This window comes from Cataglyphis hispanica, chromosome 11 (genome assembly GCF_021464435.1).
Source record: "Cataglyphis hispanica isolate Lineage 1 chromosome 11, ULB_Chis1_1.0, whole genome shotgun sequence".
NCBI classification, from domain to species: Eukaryota; Metazoa; Arthropoda; class Insecta; order Hymenoptera; family Formicidae; genus Cataglyphis; species Cataglyphis hispanica.
In genome coordinates, this window is record NC_065964.1 from 3,858,420 (window position 1) to 3,881,729 (window position 23,310).

The 23,310-nt window shown below is 28.7% G+C and overlaps 3 protein-coding genes across 7 annotated transcripts in view; 1 reads left to right on the forward strand and 2 right to left on the reverse strand.

Annotated features, from left to right (window-relative positions):
- Window positions 1-270: 270 nt before the first annotated feature.
- On the forward strand, window positions 271-3,104 carry LOC126852737 (transcription termination factor, mitochondrial). 2 transcript variants are annotated; one of them, XM_050597866.1, is made up of 7 exons: window positions 271-510; window positions 590-674; window positions 735-1,347; window positions 1,647-1,743; window positions 1,834-1,987; window positions 2,250-2,579; window positions 2,686-3,104. In XM_050597866.1, the coding sequence occupies exons 3-7, from the start codon at window positions 757-759 to the stop codon at window positions 3,059-3,061; spliced, it is 1,548 nt and encodes a 515-aa protein (XP_050453823.1). In that variant the 5' UTR covers window positions 271-510; window positions 590-674; window positions 735-756; the 3' UTR covers window positions 3,062-3,104. The 2 variants fall into 2 exon arrangements, with proteins under 2 accessions (XP_050453823.1, XP_050453822.1); XM_050597865.1 differs by having other exon boundaries at window positions 590-1,347.
- Window positions 3,105-3,136: 32 nt separating this feature from the next.
- Window positions 3,137-10,215, reverse strand: LOC126852723 (putative ATP-dependent RNA helicase TDRD12). Of its 3 annotated transcripts, none has more exons than XM_050597810.1 (19): window positions 9,572-10,215; window positions 9,369-9,444; window positions 9,078-9,262; window positions 8,670-8,956; window positions 8,395-8,600; window positions 8,113-8,281; window positions 7,958-8,042; window positions 7,667-7,831; window positions 7,364-7,522; window positions 7,124-7,276; window positions 6,798-7,032; window positions 6,549-6,692; window positions 6,233-6,414; window positions 5,932-6,057; window positions 5,713-5,861; window positions 5,479-5,652; window positions 5,191-5,365; window positions 4,796-4,975; window positions 3,137-4,726 (listed from the first exon to the last, which is right to left on the reverse strand). In XM_050597810.1, the coding sequence occupies exons 1-19, from the start codon at window positions 9,614-9,616 to the stop codon at window positions 4,505-4,507; spliced, it is 3,117 nt and encodes a 1,038-aa protein (XP_050453767.1). In that variant the 5' UTR covers window positions 9,617-10,215; the 3' UTR covers window positions 3,137-4,504. The 3 variants fall into 3 exon arrangements, with proteins under 3 accessions (XP_050453767.1, XP_050453768.1, XP_050453769.1); XM_050597811.1 differs by having other exon boundaries at window positions 9,369-9,489; XM_050597812.1 differs by having other exon boundaries at window positions 10,080-10,212.
- A 1,299-nt stretch (window positions 10,216-11,514) lies between these two features.
- The window catches only part of LOC126852760 (uncharacterized), a 108,680-nt gene continuing 96,884 nt past the window's right edge, over window positions 11,515-23,310 (reverse strand). For both annotated transcript variants that reach the window (XM_050597905.1, XM_050597904.1), the window contains exons 2-5: window positions 17,080-17,180; window positions 16,413-16,607; window positions 12,843-13,048; window positions 11,515-12,001 (exon numbers count right to left, since the gene is read on the reverse strand). In XM_050597905.1, the coding sequence (XP_050453862.1) occupies window positions 11,843-12,001; window positions 12,843-13,048; window positions 16,413-16,607; window positions 17,080-17,170 (651 nt within the window). In that variant the 5' untranslated portion in view covers window positions 17,171-17,180 and the 3' untranslated portion in view covers window positions 11,515-11,842. The remainder of the gene's footprint in view (window positions 12,002-12,842; window positions 13,049-16,412; window positions 16,608-17,079; window positions 17,181-23,310) is intronic.

A 23,310-nucleotide genomic window follows, 5' to 3' on the forward strand; every position in this document is an offset into this window, starting at 1 on the left:
TTTTTTTAAAAAAATTTTATGATTTTACAAAATTATATAAGAGAATAATATGTATAAAATTATGTAAAAAATGTTTCTTTTAATTTTATTTTCTTTCTAATGTTTATTTATTATATTATCAAAATCACACAATTTTTTTCTTAAATTGGATTTTAATACATTATACATAGAAAAAAAAATGTTCATTTACATAATACACTGTCGGTAATGGATTATGTGATCTACTTGTTACATTATAGGTTTCGTTCCGTTTCACGCATAGAGAGCGCATAGATCGCTTGGAAATCTATAATATATGTTACGTGAACTATAGATTTTCAGGCGATCTATGCGCTCTATGCGCTCAATGCGTGAAACGGAACGCATTCATAATTCTACAGATGGAGAGTTGATCCGAGGTAAATAAAGAGCGATGTTTCCATCGACTTTGAATTAAAAAATTAAATTTAAACATTTAATACGCACAAATTAAATTGGTTTCAAGTTACGTATTATTGAAACTTAATTCAAGTAAGCAAAAATAAATATTATATGACATATATGAGAGTATCGTATTACTAAACACGTGATATTTCTTAAACCCGTATAGGTTATCATGGATAAGAAGAATAATGATAGTGCGAAATAAAGATTCTATTATATTTCCTGTGTGTGAAAAAATATTTATTGAATAGAATTTATTTTTTATGAAATGAAAGAGATTTAGAAATGATATAAAATTTATTATATAAATAAATTTATTATATTATTAACAATATGGCCAGATCAATTGTACAGCGAGTGATCATAAATCTCCTTCTGAAACGACAACCTCAACTGCAGCTTTTGAAGTTTGCTGTGCCATTACATTTAAAAGAACATTCGCAGGTTAGATTTATTTCACAAAGCAGATTACTGTGCAAAGATGTGGATTTGTTGGTAGATCATACTTGCGAAATATCAAATTACAATATGTATATAATAAATTACACGCCTATCATACGAATTATGATACAAACTCTTAACGAAATATTGGACACAACAACGACTGAGACTAACAAAATTATCGCAGACAATCCTCAACTTAAAAAGAGAACCCGAGCGAATGTTTTGAACAATTATTACAATCTCATAGATGCTGGTGTGCAGAAAAGTACCATTGTGAAGAATGCCTGGTTATTGGCACATGAAAATGATAAACTCAAAAATAAGCTCGATTGTATTAAAGTACTTAATATGAACAATGATCTACTTATACCATGGTTACGTTTGACTCAAGAGGAATTAGCAAATTATGTATTTTATACACAAAATGATATGGGTTCTTATACCCACAACAAGATTGAACATCTTGCTCATAGATTAGAGGTATTATATAAATATATAATTTTAATGTAATATATAAATTTAATGTAATGAATATTGAATTACTGAATATATTAGTGTACAAATTGAACTGTTAGTAAATTACTATATTGCGAAATGAATTATTTTATAAAAAATAATTTTTTTCATAAGAAAACATATTTAAAATATGGAAAATTAAAAATACAATTTAATTTTTAATTTACACAATATTGATACAAATATGATTCAATAATATACTCTTATGTAATATATGATTACACATATATGTACACATGGTATAAGATGATATTTCTTTTCAGTGTAGCATAGAAAAATTATGTGAATTAACAGTACGGTATACATTTTTACTGAAAATTCCAATTTCTTATATAGACAAAAAGTTGAATATATTACATGGTAAGAAAACCATATAAAAAAATTAAATTGTAATAGAAAAAAATGTCTATAAAGATTTGAATAAACTAAATAAAATCTTTGTTTGTACAGAATATAATATAAATAACAAGGATATATTGAAAGATTTATGGGTATTTCGATACAGTGAAAATCATATACGTCACAGATGTGAATTGTATAAAGATACAGGAACTTTAGAAATAAAAACATGGGCTATAAGATGTCAGCTTAGATTTATAGCAAGGTACGTTACCTTAACAGAATATCTTTCTATTTTTACTTTTTATATTAACTATCTTATGTTTTTGAAATTAATTGTACATAATTTTATTACTTTGTCAAAATTAGGTTTAAATATTATATTTTTCATTCTTGTTTTTCTTTAATTTTCTTAATTTATATTTTATATTTTTTAAATATAAAAAAAAGATATTTGCACAAATTTCAATATGCACATAAACTAAATAGAGCGAAATTATCATCGATTTATTCATGTGTGTATACAGAGCAATCCAAAATAATAATGTGAAACGTTGTATAATGAGGAATCATTCAAGTGTTAGCGAATTTTTGATGTATAAATTAAAGATCGATGAAGAAAGGCTCAACCTAGCGATCGCGAAATCGCCGGGTATTTTGCGGATAAACTTATTAAAATTGAATTGGCTAATTAATATATTACACGAAAATGGAATTACTAGCGATGACATATTACAAGATACACGAATCTTTTATTTTAACATACAAACTGTACAGAAGCGAATTGAACGTTTAAAGAAAGAACATATTGTTCCGAAACTTCCTGTGTTGGCATTAGCTGAGCAGTCTTTTGAACGGTATGTAATAGTGATATGAAAAGCATAAGAATGATAACAAAAAGTATATATATGAAGAATAATTATAAAACATATTGATTATATTTTCAATTTATTTCTTGTATAGACGTATAAAAAAAAATCATCTTCAACGAGAAATATTGCAAGATCATCAAGATGTTAAAGAGTATTTAATTGATAAATTAAATGTTGATGAAAAACTCCTTGAAGAAGCGATTGCAAAGTTGCCGATCTTACGGATAAATGTACGAAAACTAAATCAATTGATTGATTTATTGCAACAGTATGGTATAATGGGTGATGAAATATTACGTCATCCACGAGTTCTTTTTTTTAAAACGGAAACTCTACGTAAAAAGATTGAAAGGTTAAAAGAAGTTGGGCTGCCACTAAAGGTAACTCTACTGATATATTCTCAAAAAGACTTTGATGAATATATAAATCATAAAATACTGAAATATGAAAGATTTGAAAAATATTAGTTTGTACAAAAATCAATATTATAATAAATTTATTCTTCTAATATTAACAATTATTATTATTTTTTTATAATATGTAAGTTGATATAAAAGCAGAATTATATTCCAAGATTTTAGACAAAGAGACGAATTTAATCAAATGAATGAAATCGAATCAATGAAAAGAATGAAATAGCAAAGACCTGATCATCTGTGCTTTATGCTATATTATTGATACAAACTCTGCATCGAAGTAAGGTTCGACATTGTGTTAATAATGTAGCATATTTGTGTTTTTGTATTATCTATATCCTACTTCTTATATTCTGACAGTGATTTTTAATAAGTAAATAAATGCTGTGTCTATCTTCTGTTGAGAAATTAATGATTTATTTTTATTCACATGGCTCATTAAGTACAGTAGTCCCAGAAAGGTTAACAAGAGTATCAAAAATACAAAATTAAAACGAAAATATTAAGAGCAGAAGTATATCGTATCAATTTTTTTCTTACAAATATATGTCAAAACAGGATTAACTATTTTTAGCATTGTTATGTGGTCTTAAAAATATAAACAGGTCTACTTAAATCATGTAAAAAATTTCCCTGAGAATTCCCTGATTTTCCAGATTTTTATTCAAAGTTCCAGGTAAAGAGAATATTTTAATCATCTTTTGATGCAATATTCTAAGATAAGTTTTTTATTGTACGTGTTTTCTAATGTTTTTCCTTTACATGAATGAAAAACACAAAATCACTTAAGTTTCAAATGTTAGATTTACAAATGTACTGAAAAAGTAATGAAAATAAAATTGAATAGCTTTCATTAAGATAATATTTTTTTACTTAGATAATATTTTTGTTTTTTATTACTAAAAATTAAAATAAAGAATATATATATCGCATAATAAATATTTTGTTAAGACATTGAATATATAAATGCATATACAGAGTGTCCCAAAGCACCCTAGACAACACTCGTGAGCGGGTAAAACGCAATAAACTGAACGGAAAAATCCTTTAAAAGTCCATTTTTTTTTCTCTATAACGCTTATTAGTGGTGCTTCGTAACGATGGAGCGCTCATGTAGATTTTACTCAATAATAACTCTTTTATTAAGTGTATAGAAAAAAATGATAAAGGATTTTACAATTTACTGTGTATGTATATGTATATGTATATGTATATGTGTATATATATATATATATATATATATATATATATATATATATTAAACACATAATTCATAACAAGACTAATTAGTAGATTGTTTTTTGCTAACAGTATAAAAGCAAAATTATTAAAGACAGAATTTAAAAAAAAATTTCCTGAGTCCCAACAAAATTCCATGAGAATTCCGTGATTTTTCCATGTATAAAAATATTCTCTGAGAATTCCAGATTTTCCATAATTCATATTTTTCCAGAGAATAGACACTCTGAAAAATGATAACAAAAAGGCCATATTTTATTTGAATATTACATTAATGTCATGCCCATTGGTTTCTATTAAACCACTGTTCTTGCAAAGTTTAAATAGATCTGGTATGTGATTATCATTCAAAATAGCAAAATTTTTATCGAGAAGTTCCTTTTTCAAAGAAGATCCTATCATGTCAGAGTAGTTAAGCAATTTTGTTCCAATTTGAAGATCGTCTAACCATATTGTATTTCCAAGATGAAGGCAAACCTGTAAATAATTGATTATTGTATTTTCTCCTATTGTATATTTTCCACTCATAATTGTGTAAAAACTTACTTTTCCAATAATATAAGACCTTTCATCAAAATTTTTTGAGTACCATTCATGAACTGCTTCATTTGTATAATCATTCCACATGTATTCCTTATCATGTGGTTCTATACCAGCTAAAAATATTTCAACAATATGTGTTGGAAGATTTGATAATTCCTCTGGAATATGCATTAATTTGCATACCTAAAATACCAAAAACAATAAATTTATAACATAAAAAGAAAAACTGTAAGAACATGCTTACACACTCACATTTATATACCGTATTTAACATTAAAAATGATTATCATAAATTATATTTGAACCTATCACATACATAAAGACTAATTTTTATATTATTCAGTTGAATATATTTAATGCGCGATTTGAATATAGGCTTTATAAAATAGTGATCTTACATCAATTTCGTCATATATAATACCACTATCAATGCATCTCACATCCACAAACTTTATTTTATCTTCAGAAATATCTTTATCATTTCTAATGCGCATAATTTGTACTCGTTTAAATGTGTCGATGGAGTCTAATAGACCACAGATATCACCTATGTTCGTCGAGATACACACTTTTCTGTAATAATTGTTTATATTAAGAAAATATATTATAATAAATATAAACAAGGTCAAATAATGTAGGGAGATGGATACAATATATTACTTAAAAAAAATAAAAATTATATATACCTATTTTCGACATTTTTATAATATTCTTGTATTTTAAACGTAATTTTCATATATTCCGTATCAATAAATTTTATTTTCTTTGACTGATTCGATTGTGGCATGTGTTCAATTATTCTTGCAGAAAAATGCGACGGATTATGAACATATGTCAGCATCAACATCACCTTATCATTTCTGTGAAAATAATATTTTGTAAAATATATTGATACAATAAGATAATAGAAAATTGCTTACATCTGTATGTCTGTTATTGGTGCATCAATTTTAGGAAGCACATAATGCCTGAATGTGCAAACATTTTTCTCATGACAGAAACCAAACGATTTCACATTATCACATATAGCATGTCCTTTTTTATCCTTTTCTAATGTAATTGCTATTTGCTACAATTATATTTTATAAGAAACTATAGCGAATATTAATATTTTGACAAATAACATTTTGTTAACTTACTTCACTCTTGTCCAACAAGACTGGAGATATCACAACTTTCATCCGTTGCATCATTCTTATTAAACTTGGAAATTGTAGATCATTGTTTTCATCGATAAATATACTAAATTTACAATTTGTGGTATCCTTAAATTTACATTTTATATTATATATATATATATATATATATATATATATATTATACAACAACAATATATATATATATAATAGTATTGTATATATAGTGTGGATTTAATAAAATAAGAATAGAAAAAGTTTTTATTTTTAATCTTTAATTTTAGGTATATACTTTAGCAATTACCTGTGTCAAATTATCTAAAAGAACGGAGAACCTATAATTGAATAGATTTTTTAATTTTAATTGTACAGAATGGTGTATCAGCCATTCGAAATTGGTAAAATCTAAATCAGATAGAACTGCATCAGTACATATGAGTACAGGATACAAGCCACGTACACATGCTTTCCAATTTTCTTGTAAAGCTGCGAAGTACAAATTTTCAATTAAGAACAATTTTTTTTAAACACATACTAATTAAATTAATTATAGTAAATCTAAATATAAAGATAAAATAACATAAAATATTCTGAATGTAATTAAAATGTCACTTTTGTACCTTGTATGTCAGATGACTTCATTTTTTCGTGAATTAGCAGAGTTTTTTTTGTCGAAAGTAAAAAAGCATTTAACTCTTCAGCTTCTTTGGCATTTATACATACTATCATTGTTTTTAATGTAGTATAATCATCCTTTATTATATCTAATAGTTTATTAAAACGAGAAAAAGATAATATTTTCTTCATATTATAGTTAACATTAGTACAGCCAAACATATAAAAATCAATCTTACATATAGTTTTCTTACCTGATATTTTTTGGTTTTTACATATAGATTTCAAAATATACATTTGTGGACGTATGGATTTAAAGATGATAGCCTCGAGAAATGTCGTGATGCATATATATGGATTATGCATTGTTAAAGTAAATTTCTTTATTTCATGTGTCCAATTCGTTGCCGTAATTATTATTTGTAATAGTCTGTTATATTGTGGTTCACGATTTTTGATGATTTTATGTTTTTTGAATAGTTCTCCTATCTATTAAAATTTCTTGTTAGATTTTTAAAATGCTAAATATAAATAAAAAATAAAATTAATAATATAATTCAATTCCCTTTTTTTCTCTTACCGAATCGTAATAATTATTTAAGATTGTATCAGCATCATCCAAAACTAAATAACAGAGATCATCAAATGACAGTAAATTTTTATTTTCGTTCAAGAATCGAGCTAGAAATCGCGGTGTGGCTACTAGGATTTGACATCCTTTATAAATGGATGCCTAAAAAAAAGCAAATGATCATTTTTCGCATATTATTTCTTGATAAAGTATTTACTAAATGTTTTATGTAAATATATATAAATTTACCGCTACTGATCTAAACGTCGCGCCATTAAATGCTCGTACAGCATTTATATTGTCAAAAGGATGCAGTAATGACATGCACATTGAGTGAACATTGATTACGTCAATAGACGATGAGCACAAAATTAATGCTAGTGGATGAGTCGCGTTATATGATACTTCCTAAAACATTATATCATATCAATTTCAAAAATTATGTGGATGTTATTGATAATATAAATTTACTTATGTTGCGACTTGATAAGACAATCAGAAGGCTAAAGTCTAATTCTCAATTGTTCTCTATTAAATAAAATAAATTGTTACATTTTGACGCATAGTTACTAGTCCACAAATAGCCATTACACATCCACTAGTTTTACCACATTGCGATGATCCAATAGCTACAACATTTAAACCATTATTTATAGCTGGCCATATATATGACTGAAACTTTCTTGGTCTGGAAGATTTGATATATTCATTCCAACCCTAAAATAGAGATATTAAAAGATTATTATATTTTATATATGTATTCTCTCTCTTAATATATGCTCTTAATCAATTATCTACCTGTTATTAAATTTTACTTAATTATAAAATATCCTTACATATTACCTCATGTATTCTTTGAGGATATCTAAGATCTCTAACATCACTTAAAATCCCACAAAATATCGTGCTCTGTATCAAAACTTTTTCACTGATAATAAGAAAAGATATGTTATATAAAAAATATAAATTTTTATAAATTTTTAAAAAAGTATTCTTACCTCAGATATAATTCTTTAAGGGGATAATTATTTTGTCCATGATTAACGAGTTGTATTGCATTATTTCCATTTTTTCTATCTTTATTATTATGTGGAAACTTTATATGTATAATGTGATCTTTTATATTTTCCTTAGAATGAGTATGGTTTTCAACAAGTTTTAATAAATCTAGATAATAATTACACTATGAGACATTGTCTGCATTACATGAATGTTACTAAATATATTTTAATGGATAAATTTTTCATATAGGAATATTATATTGTATAATATCTATGTACCTCCTTTCATGTAAATTGCGTAATAATTAATAGTTAAGGCTTTACTTAACGATACAATATCAATGTTATCAAAAGTAAGATAAAGTTCCCCATATTCTCTTCCATTTTTTTCATCCGTGATTAAATGGTCAAAGTATACGACTTTAGATTCATACAACAAATCTTTGGCAAATTGAATTGCTTCTTCGCTCCATTCTTGTTCAACACTTTAAATAATAGCTATGTGTGAATAACATTTTATTAAAGAAACAGTATTAAAAGTAACCAAAACTTACATTGCTGCAGAATTTGAACTAGCCAAATCACTTGAAATGTTCTTTTTCATACAAATAGGCAAAATATTATACACACCAATAGTTTTTGTTAAATATTTTTCAGGGATAAAGTCATGTGGCACCACACAAAACATATCCTTAGTTAATTCTATGCTAGTACCATGATCCACTAAAAGAATATAATACAATATCTCACTTTCTTTTTTAATACGTGTTATTAAACCTCGGCAAACAAATGATGGTAACTCTATCTCACTTGTACATTGACTACTTTGTATAAGAACTGTCTGTAAATAAATATAATTTATGTGATATTAATTGCTATATTGATTATAATTTAAATACAGCAATATATATATATATATATATATATATATATATATATATATATATATATATAAAACTTACATCACCAACTTTGGGATTTTCTGCATTATGTTTTCCTTTCAAATAGTCTTCAGTTTTCATGAAACTCAACAATTTTCTTTGGATTCTATCAAGTTTCTCTGGATATTGCTTAATTTCATAAATTCTTATAATGTATGGATTCCGTATATTTGTTACTTTAATTGCTATGATTGTAGTAGGAATATCTGAAATTAAATACAATATAAATTTTTAACATATTATTTATACATATAATAATTTTATTCATTGATATATTATTGCTCTAAATTATTAAGTATCTATGTTTATTACCTTCATGATTGAGAGATTTAACCATTTTTTGTACTTGATGATTCCCAAGTAAGGAACTTTGTGACGTTTCATAATCCTGTTTGAAAAATTCACAAGTGTCCTTTGATGTTAAATTATTTCACTAAATATAAATTATTTTTTTTTTGTTCTATTTTTTCTACGTTGATTGCATGATAGACATGCAGTCTATTTCATTTTCTTACCTCTTGATTTAATGCAGTTGCAGATTTTTTGACAATAACTGGCATTTTTTATGCATTAGCTAGAATCTTTGGTGTAAATATTTAGTTTGATCCGCTCTACTTAAATTTTGATAAATGCATTTAATCGATATCTTTTTGCATAAAAGCAAAGATTTGAAAAGTAAAAAATTGTCGCTCAATGTAAAAAAATTATTAAGCATTAAAAATGCTATTTGTGAAGGTTAGGAAATCTGTCGTGCCTTTTCTCAGAAGAAGTAAAAAAACGGAAAAATATTGTATTCTTAGAGATGGCCCAAAGAAAGAATCCGAAAAACGTTTGCTTTCACAGTGATAATTGTTAACTAATTACAATAAAGTACACGTGTTAGCTCAGATCTACAATAAGTAATAATAAAAGCTTGGAGCTAGAAGAAATTGATCAATCTCATACTGCATTTCAATATTCACTGTCAAATCACTGAAAATTCATATGAAGAGAATAATCAATTATTATAGATAATTTTCTTACTGCTTAAGGCTTGTTACACCTCTATTGTAGATCTGACTACAGCTGGCTCGTAAATATTATTTTTATTTATATTGTATTCCTATTAAAAGAAGTTTCGAACTGCCGAACCAATCAGATCCTCCACAAATGTCTACAAATAGTAATGTATTAATTAAAAAAGGTTTAAGAGAGAAAGAAAAACTCGAACCATTTCTCTCTCATTCAAAACAAATCGTTAATAATTATGATAATAATAATGATATATTTCAAAATAGAATGAATCAAATATAGGAATACAGATCTCAGAATGAGAGCACGTTTACGATTTCATTAGTGGAAAACGCCGAATTATAATTAAAATAATTAATAAATAATAACCATGTGATAATTTAAATTTCAAAATATAAAATTAAAATTAAGAGAAAAATTTCTGTTACTATACTTACATTCATATAAAGCCACTCTTTTGAAAAACCAAAAGATACTGTAGTATTTCGCGCCAAGTCGCGCGCAGCAACAGCGAAATGTAATAAATATCTCTAATTATTCAGATTCTTATTTTTAGAGCAAATCGAGTATTATTAAGACGATAACTGAGCTTTCTCTGTTGAATGAAGCCAATATGGTTTGCAGGCATAAGATATAGTGGCGGTGGCAAAGTAGAGATAGTGTTCTCGCATTTCTCTCTGTTATCTCTATCGCTAGGTAGAGATTCCTTAATAAAGAATAAGAAGAGCTAGATAGAAGTCAAATATGTCTTTTGACAGATATTGGTATTGTTGATAAATTTCATTCTTAAGTATATATATGGTGTCCCAGACCACCCGTGCCACTCATTTAAAATGGATATTTTTCGAAAAAATATTTGGTACAAAAGTTTCATGTTTTCGCATGAAATACGAATCTGTAATAAAAAATACTATGTTCTATTAAAAAAAAATCTTTTCTGGTTTTAATCGCCAATTTCCGGCCGAATCTGAAGTTGAAAAAAATAATCGTTTGGTCGAACGTACTCGGTTTAAAAATAGATATTTTTTTCTATTTCAAAAATCCTAACTTTCCTAGTTTTTAAATGGCACGGGTAGTTTGGAACATTCAGTACATATTGTTTATTTTATTAAACTTCTTTCACGGTGTGCGAAATGAAACATATAAAAACCAAATTATATAAAATGACTTAAAAATGACTTAAAAATTACATTATATAATATATATATATAAATTGTATAAAAGTAATAATTTTTATACTCAGTAAATTAATAATAATAAATGATAATTATATGTTTTAATATTATATGTTTTTTTGTTAATTTATTGCATATATACTGAAAACAATGGCTTGAGTAAACTCTTAACTTATAAAAAATGTTTTTATTATAAAAAGCAAAAAAAAAAGAAATATATAGAGAGGAAATATAGAGGAAAATATATAGGGGAAGAAGCAATGGATCTTAAATACAAATGAAAATGCATTTATTCTCGTACGAAATGAATATAAAAATTACAAGAATTATGTATTATATATAATACTAAATGCATTTACGGCCTACTTCGACCTATCAATCGTTCCGCTTACGGTGAAAATTTCGCGGTTCTACAATCGCGATTTATTAAAGAGAATATTGGTTAGTGTAATTATAAATAAAAATACGACGAAGTAAAGAGAAAGAGAGAAAGAATACACGGTACGTCTGAAATATATCGTCGCCTTTGTCTTAGTTTGTCCTCGCAATTCTTTAATGTACGACGATAGCTTGCTTGCCAGAGATCGCCGCGGTCGTCTTTCACAAACGGATACCTGGATTCCGAGACGCGACGAAGTTGAGAAGCTCGTCGCTGTCCTCGCACACGAAAGGCTTGACATGATGACAGGCCACGTCGTGCCACTTAATGCCGTCGTTGTAAAAGTTGTTTAAGATTGACAGACAAGACTCATCGTTACCCTGTAAATAAGCGAAATGATTATAATAATTTTCAAACTACCTCTGAAAAAAGGGCACAAAATTGAATTTTTATTCGTAAACTGTTGGATAATTAAAAGAAATATTGAACTCAGAAATACATATATTGTTCAATTTTCTATCTTTTAATCAAAGTATAATATTTCTAATTTTCGAATCATAGAATGAGATGTTCTTATTTGATTACAGGGGATATTTTCTAGGTTTTAATTTTTGATTTATAAATGAAATAAATTTTATATAAACTAGATCAATTTATTTAAAAAAAAAACTAATATATTTATTTCTTTAACACAATATTATAAAAAAAAGCTTTTAAAATAGCGTAAATATATCAAATATTAAGAAAAAAATATATGAATTTCAAATTTTTAAAAATTCTCTATGAGACGTTGAAAGATCAGGTACATACAGTTTCTACTTCTAATTCACAGTAAAGTTGAACTTAGCAAGACACTTATAAAAATATGTTAAAGGTCACATATGAGAGCAATAAATCCGAAGATGCCAAAGTACTTTCACTCTCTCTATCGTACAAGAATATAAATCAAAGTTTCACGAGGTCAGCGCCAAACGTGCGTTGGGAAAGCGTGTTAGAGCCTTTGCCTGTACTTTGCCAAGCCGATTATCCAGCTTGGCAAAGTCTTAATTGTAATTCCTTCTTTTATATCTAAATTTATAATTTATTTAAACAATCTATTTGTAAAATAACATACATGAAAGTCATAATTTCAGTAAAGTAATTTATTTGCATAAATTTACTGAAATTATTTGTATAACTATGCAAATATTAAAAATTTTAAAAGTGACAAAAATGTCGTACTTGTGCAGCTTCGCGATTGTCAGGTTGTGGTTGACCGTATCCTCCGGTGTTACTCCAATCTCCGGAGTTACGTTGGGTCGTCGGCCCGATCTTGGCGCCAGATCCGGACCAGAACCATCCGTTAACGTTTTGAGGCTGAAGGTCTGGTCGATCGCAACCGTTGAAATTGCACTTGCGACCCGACGTCCAAATGTATCTCACATTTCCTAATTAAACGATAATATCAATGTGTAACATTAATTTAAGAGTTTAAAATTTCATGCAATTAATAAGACTAAAGTGACGAAATATTTGCTAAAAAAGAAGTTTCAAGAAAACGTGAGAGTTTTTTTTTATATAAATCCATGGAAGGAAATAATTAAATTTCTTATTGTCTGAATCAATACAACATGATCTAAGTTATAAATAATAACGTTAACGACTTTTCAATCTCTGTAACTCTCAATGCAGTGATTATTTTCACCCGGACTTCCACATCACTTGTGACCGCAATAGAAACTTCTTTTTCAATATAAAATTATATTTTCAGATAGATATAAAATTATCCAAAATAGGTATTCATAAACGTTAAATGAGGATGAAGGAAGCGCGGATGAATACCCATCATTTTCTTACTTAATATTCTTAATATCTTAAATAAATAGCGTATTGTCCGAGTAATAAATCAAACAACTTCGTATAAAATGTCATATATTCCAGTTGTAACTCGATTTATGATTAAAAGAAATTACTAACCAGCATATATCTCTGTCATATAATAATACGTGCTATATAATTGCCTTGCAATGAAGGCCGTATTTTATCCATATACACACATACACACATTTAATTTTATACGAAATATTTTTGAAATAATTCCGCTGAAATTCTGCGAATCTATACGCCGAGCATGCTTCGGACTTGAGGTAAACATATTTTTCAAAGAATTATTTACATAAAGAGAAATTTATATAAATTCGGAAAATCTTGATTGCTTTTTGAAATCTGCGCATTTAATCTCGTAGAGTTTTACGCGAATTAATTAAAATAAATCGTAATGTACTATTAAATTATCTTCTGAAGCATCGAACTCGCTGCCGTTCATTGACCTGTCAGACGCCTCAAATTAAGTTTCGCCTGACATTTTCTTATTTTATCTGCCTCACTATGTTTTTAATCTGCAGTTTTCTGCGTTTCGCGGAATCTGATTCTCCATCCGTCGAATAATTAAATAACTCACATCTGATAATCTAGATTTATTTCATAGCACGATGCTTGTTCATTATCAATTATGGCTTAATTAATAATCTGTATTAGTTTCCTGGAAATTATTAATTTATTCTTTTTTCTTGTTGAGATATAATTTTATTATTTATAATGTAATTAAAGAAAGAAAATTATTTTTTAGTGTGCAATTAAATTTTTTTCTAAGAATCTGCATTATGTGTGATATAAATAGTCTTGATTAATCAACATCTTAATTGATAAATATTGATAACTCGAAGATATTCGGGGGAGAAACTAAAAATGATATGGATGTATAAAGTATAATGATGAACTTAAACGGAAAATTAATTAGAATTAATTGAAAGTTCAAGAGAAAAGAAAGTGTGTAAGATGATATATTAAGTGAAAACGTGCGTGTGAAACCTTGGCGAAAACTTCTCTTATTATAGGGTTTTTACACGGGAGAATAGACATACGTAAATTATCAAACAAAAAAACGCTGTAAAATTGTTTAAGTAATAAATGTAAAGAGTAACAAAAGAATCACCAATGTTGAAGGAATTTGTCATATAAAATATTATATCTCCTAAAGAAAACAAAAATCTTGTTTTAAAATAATCAATTAAATTATATTATTTATTAGACCGACTTATATTTTAAATTATCATTAAAGTCCATATTCTACGTTTCAACATTAATCAAAGTAACTCAAATCAAAGTTAATCGATGTGATAGTCGTTTTAGAAGCAACAAACACTTTGTTATCATCAATGACCAACGAGGATCCAGGCTCGGAAGACAAATCGTTGAATCACAAGTACCTACATAAAGTCCCTTTCACATCGGCTCCTTTTTCTGCACGGGGCATCAACGGTCAAGTGAAAGTGACCCGCTTAGCCGAGTATAGGGGTACGCACGCGAGCATCTAGTCACCCGCGAGTCTAAATTGCAACTGAAATTCTTTGCCAAGCAGGTTCAAACGGGGTCGTAGAGAAATGACGAAGAGAAATGACGAGCCAAGGCATGAAGCGTTGCGCCACCGAATCTGCGGATGCGCCACCTAATCTCGTTCGCCTTCGCTATCCCTTTACTTCATGGAGCCTAATCGCGCAGCGACATTGTGCAATCAAATTTGTGCCCGCAAATTGACCGAAGAAGATTCCGCTTTTACTTCTCACGCGCTCCAGAGCCTACTTTATTGTATACGTGGACTCGACGGAATTGCAGCGTGAAAATTTCCCCGCGGACAAAGAAGCGAAACGTTAATGAGATTCTAGAACAATTCGCGCCTTTCGAATTTTTAATACTCTAAAAAAATTATAAATGTGCAGTTAGTGAAGTCCGGAAATTTCCAAGAGATTATGTGATAATTATATTTCACGATTATAAACGCGCATTTTGCAAACTGATTAACTTTACATGAATTATGTATGATAATTTTCGTTTTGCAAACAAGAAGTTGAAGCATTAAAGAAAATTTCATGAACAATAGTATGTACTTTTACGCAGAAACTGCGAGAATATTTCATTAATGTGACATTGACATGTCTTATATTATGAAATCTTCGATAAGATCGATTATGATCAATTAATACATTCTTGTCTTTTATAACTTTATCGACTGTCTGATCGATTATGAGATTCATCTTATACAAAATATACGCAAATATATGCAAAAAGATTAATCAGATAATTATTTTTTTACATTAATAAGAACTCTTTATACAGTTAAGAATAATAGCGAAATATTTTCAATTTCTAATTGAAAGAATACTTAACAATTGCTGACAAAATAAATTTAATTTTTGCAACTTGATGTTATAAGACTTAATATATAATTTTCCATGGAATATTTACGACAATATTTTTACAATTTTACAATTATTACGCAATAATAATTTGGCATGAATATAATTATAAATAAAAAAAGTCGCGATAAAATTTTTTCAATGATATGACCTTAACGGATTAAGTTATGTGCGCGAATAGTAGATTATTATTCATTTTCACGAAAGTCTAATTTGCAAAAGGTCATAAATTTCCGCTTACGACTTGATAACTTTTCATGCTTTGATATCTTTATTAAAAAAGCATCGAGAATCATCAGAGAGGATCTAGGAGTCACTAAAGGTTGATGCGACGATGATTGGCTACCGGTTACATTGCGTCACTTGAATAATCAACAATTTAAATCTACCATTTATCAATTCGTCGATTGTCGAAATCACCGATCAGCCATTCACGAATTAGCCTCTTTTGAATTATTCGCAACAGATTATATAAGATCATGAATTTTCATAAGACATATATATAGACTGGCAAAGGAACAATAACAATCTCGAGCTTGTCATCGCGGCAGCTCACCTCTCGCTAGTCTCTGCTTGATGAATTCGTTCTCCTGAGGGGTCTCCAGAGACACGGCGTCCATGCAATGACGACGGCAAATATTGCGAGCGTCCAGCCAGTCCACCTCGAGATTTCTGGTCGGCTGATGTTCCCAGCTGAAGAAATACGAGTGAGCAACTCCTCTACCATCTCTATACGACGAATGACGGACACCTGAATAATGAGCACGTGTTAATCATCAATAATATTGTTAATCGTGATCGTATTTAATCGATTAATGACAGTTTCGTTTGACACATTCATTAATTCATAGAAATATATATAGGCTTGTCGTAAAAATATTGCTCATGTTTTTTCATGCAAATATCTCAAAGAATTTAAAGCGATTGCTAAGTGATTTTGTATTATAAAAAATCGTATGTTACGAAAGATAAATGGAGCGCATCCCATGTATTGCAATCGTTCGACGACTTAACGCGAATTAATTTATATGAAATCGCCGTGAGTTACGACATAACGAATACATTCTAATGAATGAAGTGCACTCCTCTTTTCGTCTCCCTCCCTCTCTCTCTCTCTTTCTTTCTTTTCTAAATCCGGTTCGCCGGTTACTTTCCATCTAATTAGTCATGCAACTGTTAACTAAGAAGGGAAAAGATTATGAAATGTCACTGGAAATACTTACGATTCGCGCAGCTTCGCGGATCGGGCAAGGCTAAACGGCGCTGGGCATTCACGGCGACGATGCCGATGAGGAGCAAGCAGATGGCCCTCATACTCCTGGACCTTGAAAAGAGAAGAGAACGGTCGTTTATAAACCAATTTCGCAATACATATCATCATCGATCAAATTTTTAGACAATTTATTGGCAGACATATGTATAAATAAATTATTTAAAGTTTTTAATGTCAAAAGAAATTCCCAAATTGTATTCTGTAAATGTATACGTAACTATTTATTTTATAAAATATTATACTTATTAAGCTTTGTGAAATATTTGTATCAATGCAAATATGTTGTCGCAATTTGACTAAATATTATAACTATATAGAATCTCTAAGTAAATCTCTAAGTAAACTTCTCTGAGCCTTTGAAACTTAAAATCCGTCATTTCTAATTCTAGGCAAGCTTTGATCATTAATTAACACGATCTCGCAATTTCGTGTAATACACGCGAAACGTCTGCTACATGCACAACAAAGCAACACGAACGAAAATGGAAAAATTATTTTCGATGTACCGTGAAAATGATGACACTTTTTTATTCTACTTCCTACGTTTATAATATAATTTAGTTCTATCTATTAGAAAATATTATAAAAATTGCCTAGTGTTGAAAAAATGCAAATTTATATTAATAGACTGATGATTTATATTTGATTTATTAATATTATTGTATCGATTAATGCATGAAGGATATCTAGAATTTAAATGATCTTATGCCATTGACAAAAACTAATTCAGGAAATTATTTCCATTGTTTATGATTTAATTCTGTTTATTAAAAAATGTAATTATAAAATTATAACTGTAAATATGCACCTATTAGAAAGTTCTGACAATGATAGTTTTATACCGTATTCATGTCTTTATGCAAATAGTTATTACGTAAATTCAGAGCACTCGACAAAGACAAGCAAACAACGTGTCATAGACCAGAATAGTAGTATCATGGAATTGCTAAGAAAGTCGGTGATTCTTTCGGGAAATGGGAACGCTGAACATTTGCCAGCTCTATTGAATATGTGTCCAGCAGTTCGAGGTTACGGGGTTACAAGGCTTTTATGATGCCCGCATGTGTGCTGAATTTGCGTAACGCAATCCTATAATCATTAAAATTTTTGACACAATTTCTGCTAATTTAATATAGCTTTTTATAGTTTTCTCAATCACATTTAATCTATAGTATCTTATGAGTTATACTAAAAAAAGATAAATTTATAATTAAATGGCATTGAAAATTAAATGAAATTAAAATACATTTTTCGAAATTTTTTTAAAAAGTATTTTTAATATATTTCATAAATTATGGGAGAAAAAAATTATTATGTAATATATGTAAAATATCTATTTTTTACACATTGCATTTAAGTTGTATTATTAAAGTGACTTTCCAGACTTTCGTTAATCAATTATTAGAAAAAAAATAATTGTTATATCTTAACTATTAGAAATTCTGTTTTCTCTTGTGAAACAATTGTCTTATAATTGTCGTCTACCTCACGATTAATCAATGCTCTAGCTCGATTCGATTAAAATAAACGGCGAATCAAATTATGACTTCCGGATTGATTTCGCGCGACACGTAAACGTCAGCGCTTCGTGATGATTTTACTAATGACTGTCATCCGTCGCCAGGACAAACGCGAAGCGAACCACTTTCTAGAAAATCAAACGACACGACAAAGCCGTTGCAAAACGCATCTATAAAACGACTAAATAAAAGCGACTCTATGATCTTCTAAATCACTGTTCCAATTAATTGCCTTTATAGTTTGGAAAGCAATATTCTTTGCACAATTGTTAATAAAGAAAGACGAGTTGTTTTCATGCGATCTCTTAATTTAATTGCAACCCGAGTTTCACACAAGCTGATAAATAAGAAATTGTTCAAAGAACAAAACTTTCACATCAATGTTCAGATTAAATAAAATTAGAAGACATAATTAATAAAACCAAACTATATTATAATAATTTAATATTTTATGTTTCAGTGAAATTATAATAAATGATCCTTATAAAAGTTGTAGATGATGTTTGTTTAATTCATAATGAAAACGACTTAACTACAAGAGAAAATAAATTTTTAAATAATTATTGAGAGAAAGTAATTAGATCATCAAGTCACATAAAAATTTATGTGAAGGGAATATTAAAAGAAAGATTACTCATCGTTGAATTATTTATTGGCAATTATCTAGTTTGGCAAATTTGTGTATTTAACGTACACAATACACGACGAGTAGAATCATGAATTTGCTAAACATCTGATTTAGTCACTGCAACATCCATATTCATAAATCATCAAACACTTGCGGCTATAATACATTCCTTCTTTTTTAGAAACAATGAGCTGGTTCAAGTCGACAGTCTATATATATGTATGTGTGTCTATATATATATATGTGGCGTTTTCGCATGATAGTAATCATGAATATTCATACATGAATCTATAACACTGACAACGAGTCTGAGAATAACTCGTTCCAGCTGTGAAAAATTAAGAACGTAAGGACTTTGACGTATATCAGAACAATGCAAACGAATCTCGAAGTTCACGATTTAGTGTTAAGAAAAAAATTAAATAAGAAAGAACATTAATTATGCCACACATATTCATCGTTTATTCTTTCACAGTAGAACGATTCCTTGACAATCATTTCGCGCATAGCTGCCAATTAGGATGGAAGCGTAAGTGTTATTACAACGTGGTAATAACATATCGTGTCAAAAGATATGATAGCGCGATGTGATATCTGCTAAATGTATACCGCGTGAAATGGACTGTTCAGATCGAAAGTTGATAGCTCATCGTTGGAATAGAGGTTGATGGGTCATGAGAGCGGCAATATATATTAAATTAGCGAGATAAAACATTCGTTCGTTTAATGATCAATTCTAATGAATAAGACCGGAGAAAGGGTACAAAGTGAAACAATAATGAATAAATTCATGTATCGAATAAATTGAGGATAAGATTGTTGATATCTTTTTTCATTTAACTGTCATATCTTACATTAAATTAGTCTTAAAGATTTCGTTGTATTGTTTTCACTACATTTCACTTTCAAAATGTTTAGATTGAAACAGTTTTCTCTTTTATTATATAGAATTAATATATATATTTATATATTACATTAAATATATATTTTAAATATATATATTTTTCTGTTATTATTATTTATTATTATTTATAAAAAAACTATATCAATTATATCAGTTGAGCAAATAAATATTTAATTTATAATATCGTGATTTAAAAAAAATATTTGCTATATGTTAATTTAATCCTTTCTTCGTTTCTTTAGCAGATTTTAATTGTATTTATTTTTTATACATTTTTATAAATATATAAAACTACTTAAAGAACATGTCGTCAATATACTTTTGTTATAGGATACGTATGTAACAGATGAAAGGGTTAATGATGTCTTAATGATATATTATTAGATCCCTCTTTTTTAGATATTAATTCAATTTTCTCAATACGAGAATGGATGCGGACATAACATTAACATACTCAACATCGAGTATTCCCTTTTTTTGCCGACATTACAAAACTTTTCGCCGTTACATCATTCTCGAACTCTCGTCACCTGGTGATCTTACATCAACTCGTTCTCGGGATTGTTCCGATACTTCAACCGAGACGACATATTCAGAGAGGATCATAATTTTCTGATGAAAGACACGAGAAAGAGAGAGAGAGAGAGAGAGAGAGAGAAGCATCCCGCGTCTCGAGCTTATTCAAATATGATCGCAGCAAACGGATGCCACAGATTTGGTTGTTATTGAGTCTGGTTGTGCAAAATCTCTTGCGAAAGAACATTTCCATGCACGAGAGCAAACGAACCTCAGTAATATGTCTTCATTATACACATGTCTTCACCTACATAATTTTCCTCTTTGAAATGCGTCTCCTCTTGAACGCCATGCGGTTATTTTTTCAATTTTTACAATAGATCTTTAATGCACTTAACATATTCGGGTCAAACAGTATATTTATTTACAAAGCAGTTTATTTTATATCGCGCAATCCGCAATTTAATCAGTTGAAATTAAAATATGATATAAGAATTGAGAGATGATTGCTAGTAAATAATATCAGGCTTCAATATGTTAAGTATGCTAATATTATGTCTGCATAGCACTTTTTGTACTGAGAAAATTTAATTGATATCTAGAAAGAAGGGGTCTAATAATATATCATTAAAACATCGTTAACCTTTTCAACCTGATACGTTAGATAATAACAAATAATGCGATACTTTGTAAGAAAATAATAAAAATTATATTAAATGGCAGCAAAGATAGTAACATCAGCCAGCATACATTATCAAAAAACATTATCTTTCAAAGATCGATAAAATATATTATACGGACCAACATTTATTTATAAAATTAGATGGAGAAGATATTATTTGTTTTATATATTTATTTACATAAAAACGTGTAAGAATAAAAGATGAATCGTTGCACGCGTAATGTGTATGTTTAAATAATGGGTGGTACGCGAGATACGATTGGAAAAGAAAAGATCGGTCGATGGGATTCTCAGAGTCGGAGTCTAGTGACCCTGTAACCACACTGCTGAATTGCTTGTGATTCGCGTCGATCGTTGAGAAAATTACAACGCTATTTTTCCGTAAGAAATAATTCCTGATACACAAGGAAAGATTTTTGTCTCCCCCTTTGAAAATTATACGTAATGCATTCTAGAATAACAGAAAGAGAATAATAATTCTCGGATTCTATTTTATAGAGATAATGATGCTACCGTAAATAGCTTCTAATTACAACTCCTCTCACATACTTTATTATTTCTCATCTTATCCAGACGCGGAAGCACTAACGTTACAATGTATCGCTATTACATGATGCAATGGCGGCTAATTAATGTAATGCAAACGTAGACGCTAATTCGTTATGGCGCGTCATTACATTGCTTTTCACAAATCAAGAGATACGATATTAAAAAACAGGACGTTACGTAATGGTAATTAAGTCAGCATCGCTTTTATATGGGGTAACCACGTTGACAGGGCATAATTAGCTATCACTGAAAGTTGCTTAATATTATTTTATTATTTTGAAAAGACATAATTTTGTAGAACAAATTGCAGCTTTTCACGATAATTTTTTCACTTTTTATCGAGAAGGAAACAGAGAACAATGTGTTTCGAAATTTTAAGTAAAGCTTACATTAAATTACGAATCTAAAGATATCAATTACGTGATAATAGTATAGTAATATTTTTTTGGAACTCTTTATTTGAAGCTAGAAAGTGAAACTAATCGAGAAATTTAAAATACTATAATATTCTGTAAGTAAGATATAAATATAATAAATAATTTAATAGATCATAAAAAAATACATGATAAATAAAATAAAATATAATTATGATCTTTTCTGGATGTGCGAACACAAACGGAGTTAATAGACGACGCCGGTACGCGTTACTCACGATCTGCGAGAAGATAATAGAATGTTCGCGGTATCTTCAGAAACGAGACGTTCACAGTGAAACTTGATGTGATTTTGCAACGTGTCTTTTTTATCTAATTTTTATCAGCAACTGACTTTCCTCGAATCATGGTTGCCGGTCTCAGCAAGGGGCTGCGACTTTCTAAACATTCTAAACCATTCGTGACATTCGCATCACGAAGTAGCAGTCTCGGATGAACATCATCATTGAAGTGAATAATAGCAAAATAATTGCTCTTGGCTCTTTTATGCAATTTTAGGCACTTTTAGGCACTTTTTATTATACATGTCAGAGTGTGATAATCGATGTCTAGTCTGACGATAAAAACTGCAAGTATTTACATGCCAAAAAATTGTATAAAAAAGTGGTATAAAACATTCAAGATGTTATTTCATATTATGATTATTTTCTGTGAAATAGAATTATGTTAAGCGTAAAGATTGAAAGTCTCGGAACAAGATGACATTTTAATGACAACCAAAATATCGAACCTTTTCGATGCAAATTTTCGGGATATTTAAAATGCCGAATGAAATTTATAGTTCTTATTAGTAAGCTCGAGAAACGGTGAATTAATGGAAAATTTTTCAACGAATGCAAACGAGTGATGTTTTGAAGTTCATCGAAATCGAATCGAAGAGTTCCGGAATTCCGGAATTAAGATAATATCGGTTGCTCTTTCACGCGATGCATATTAATGCTAAATTTA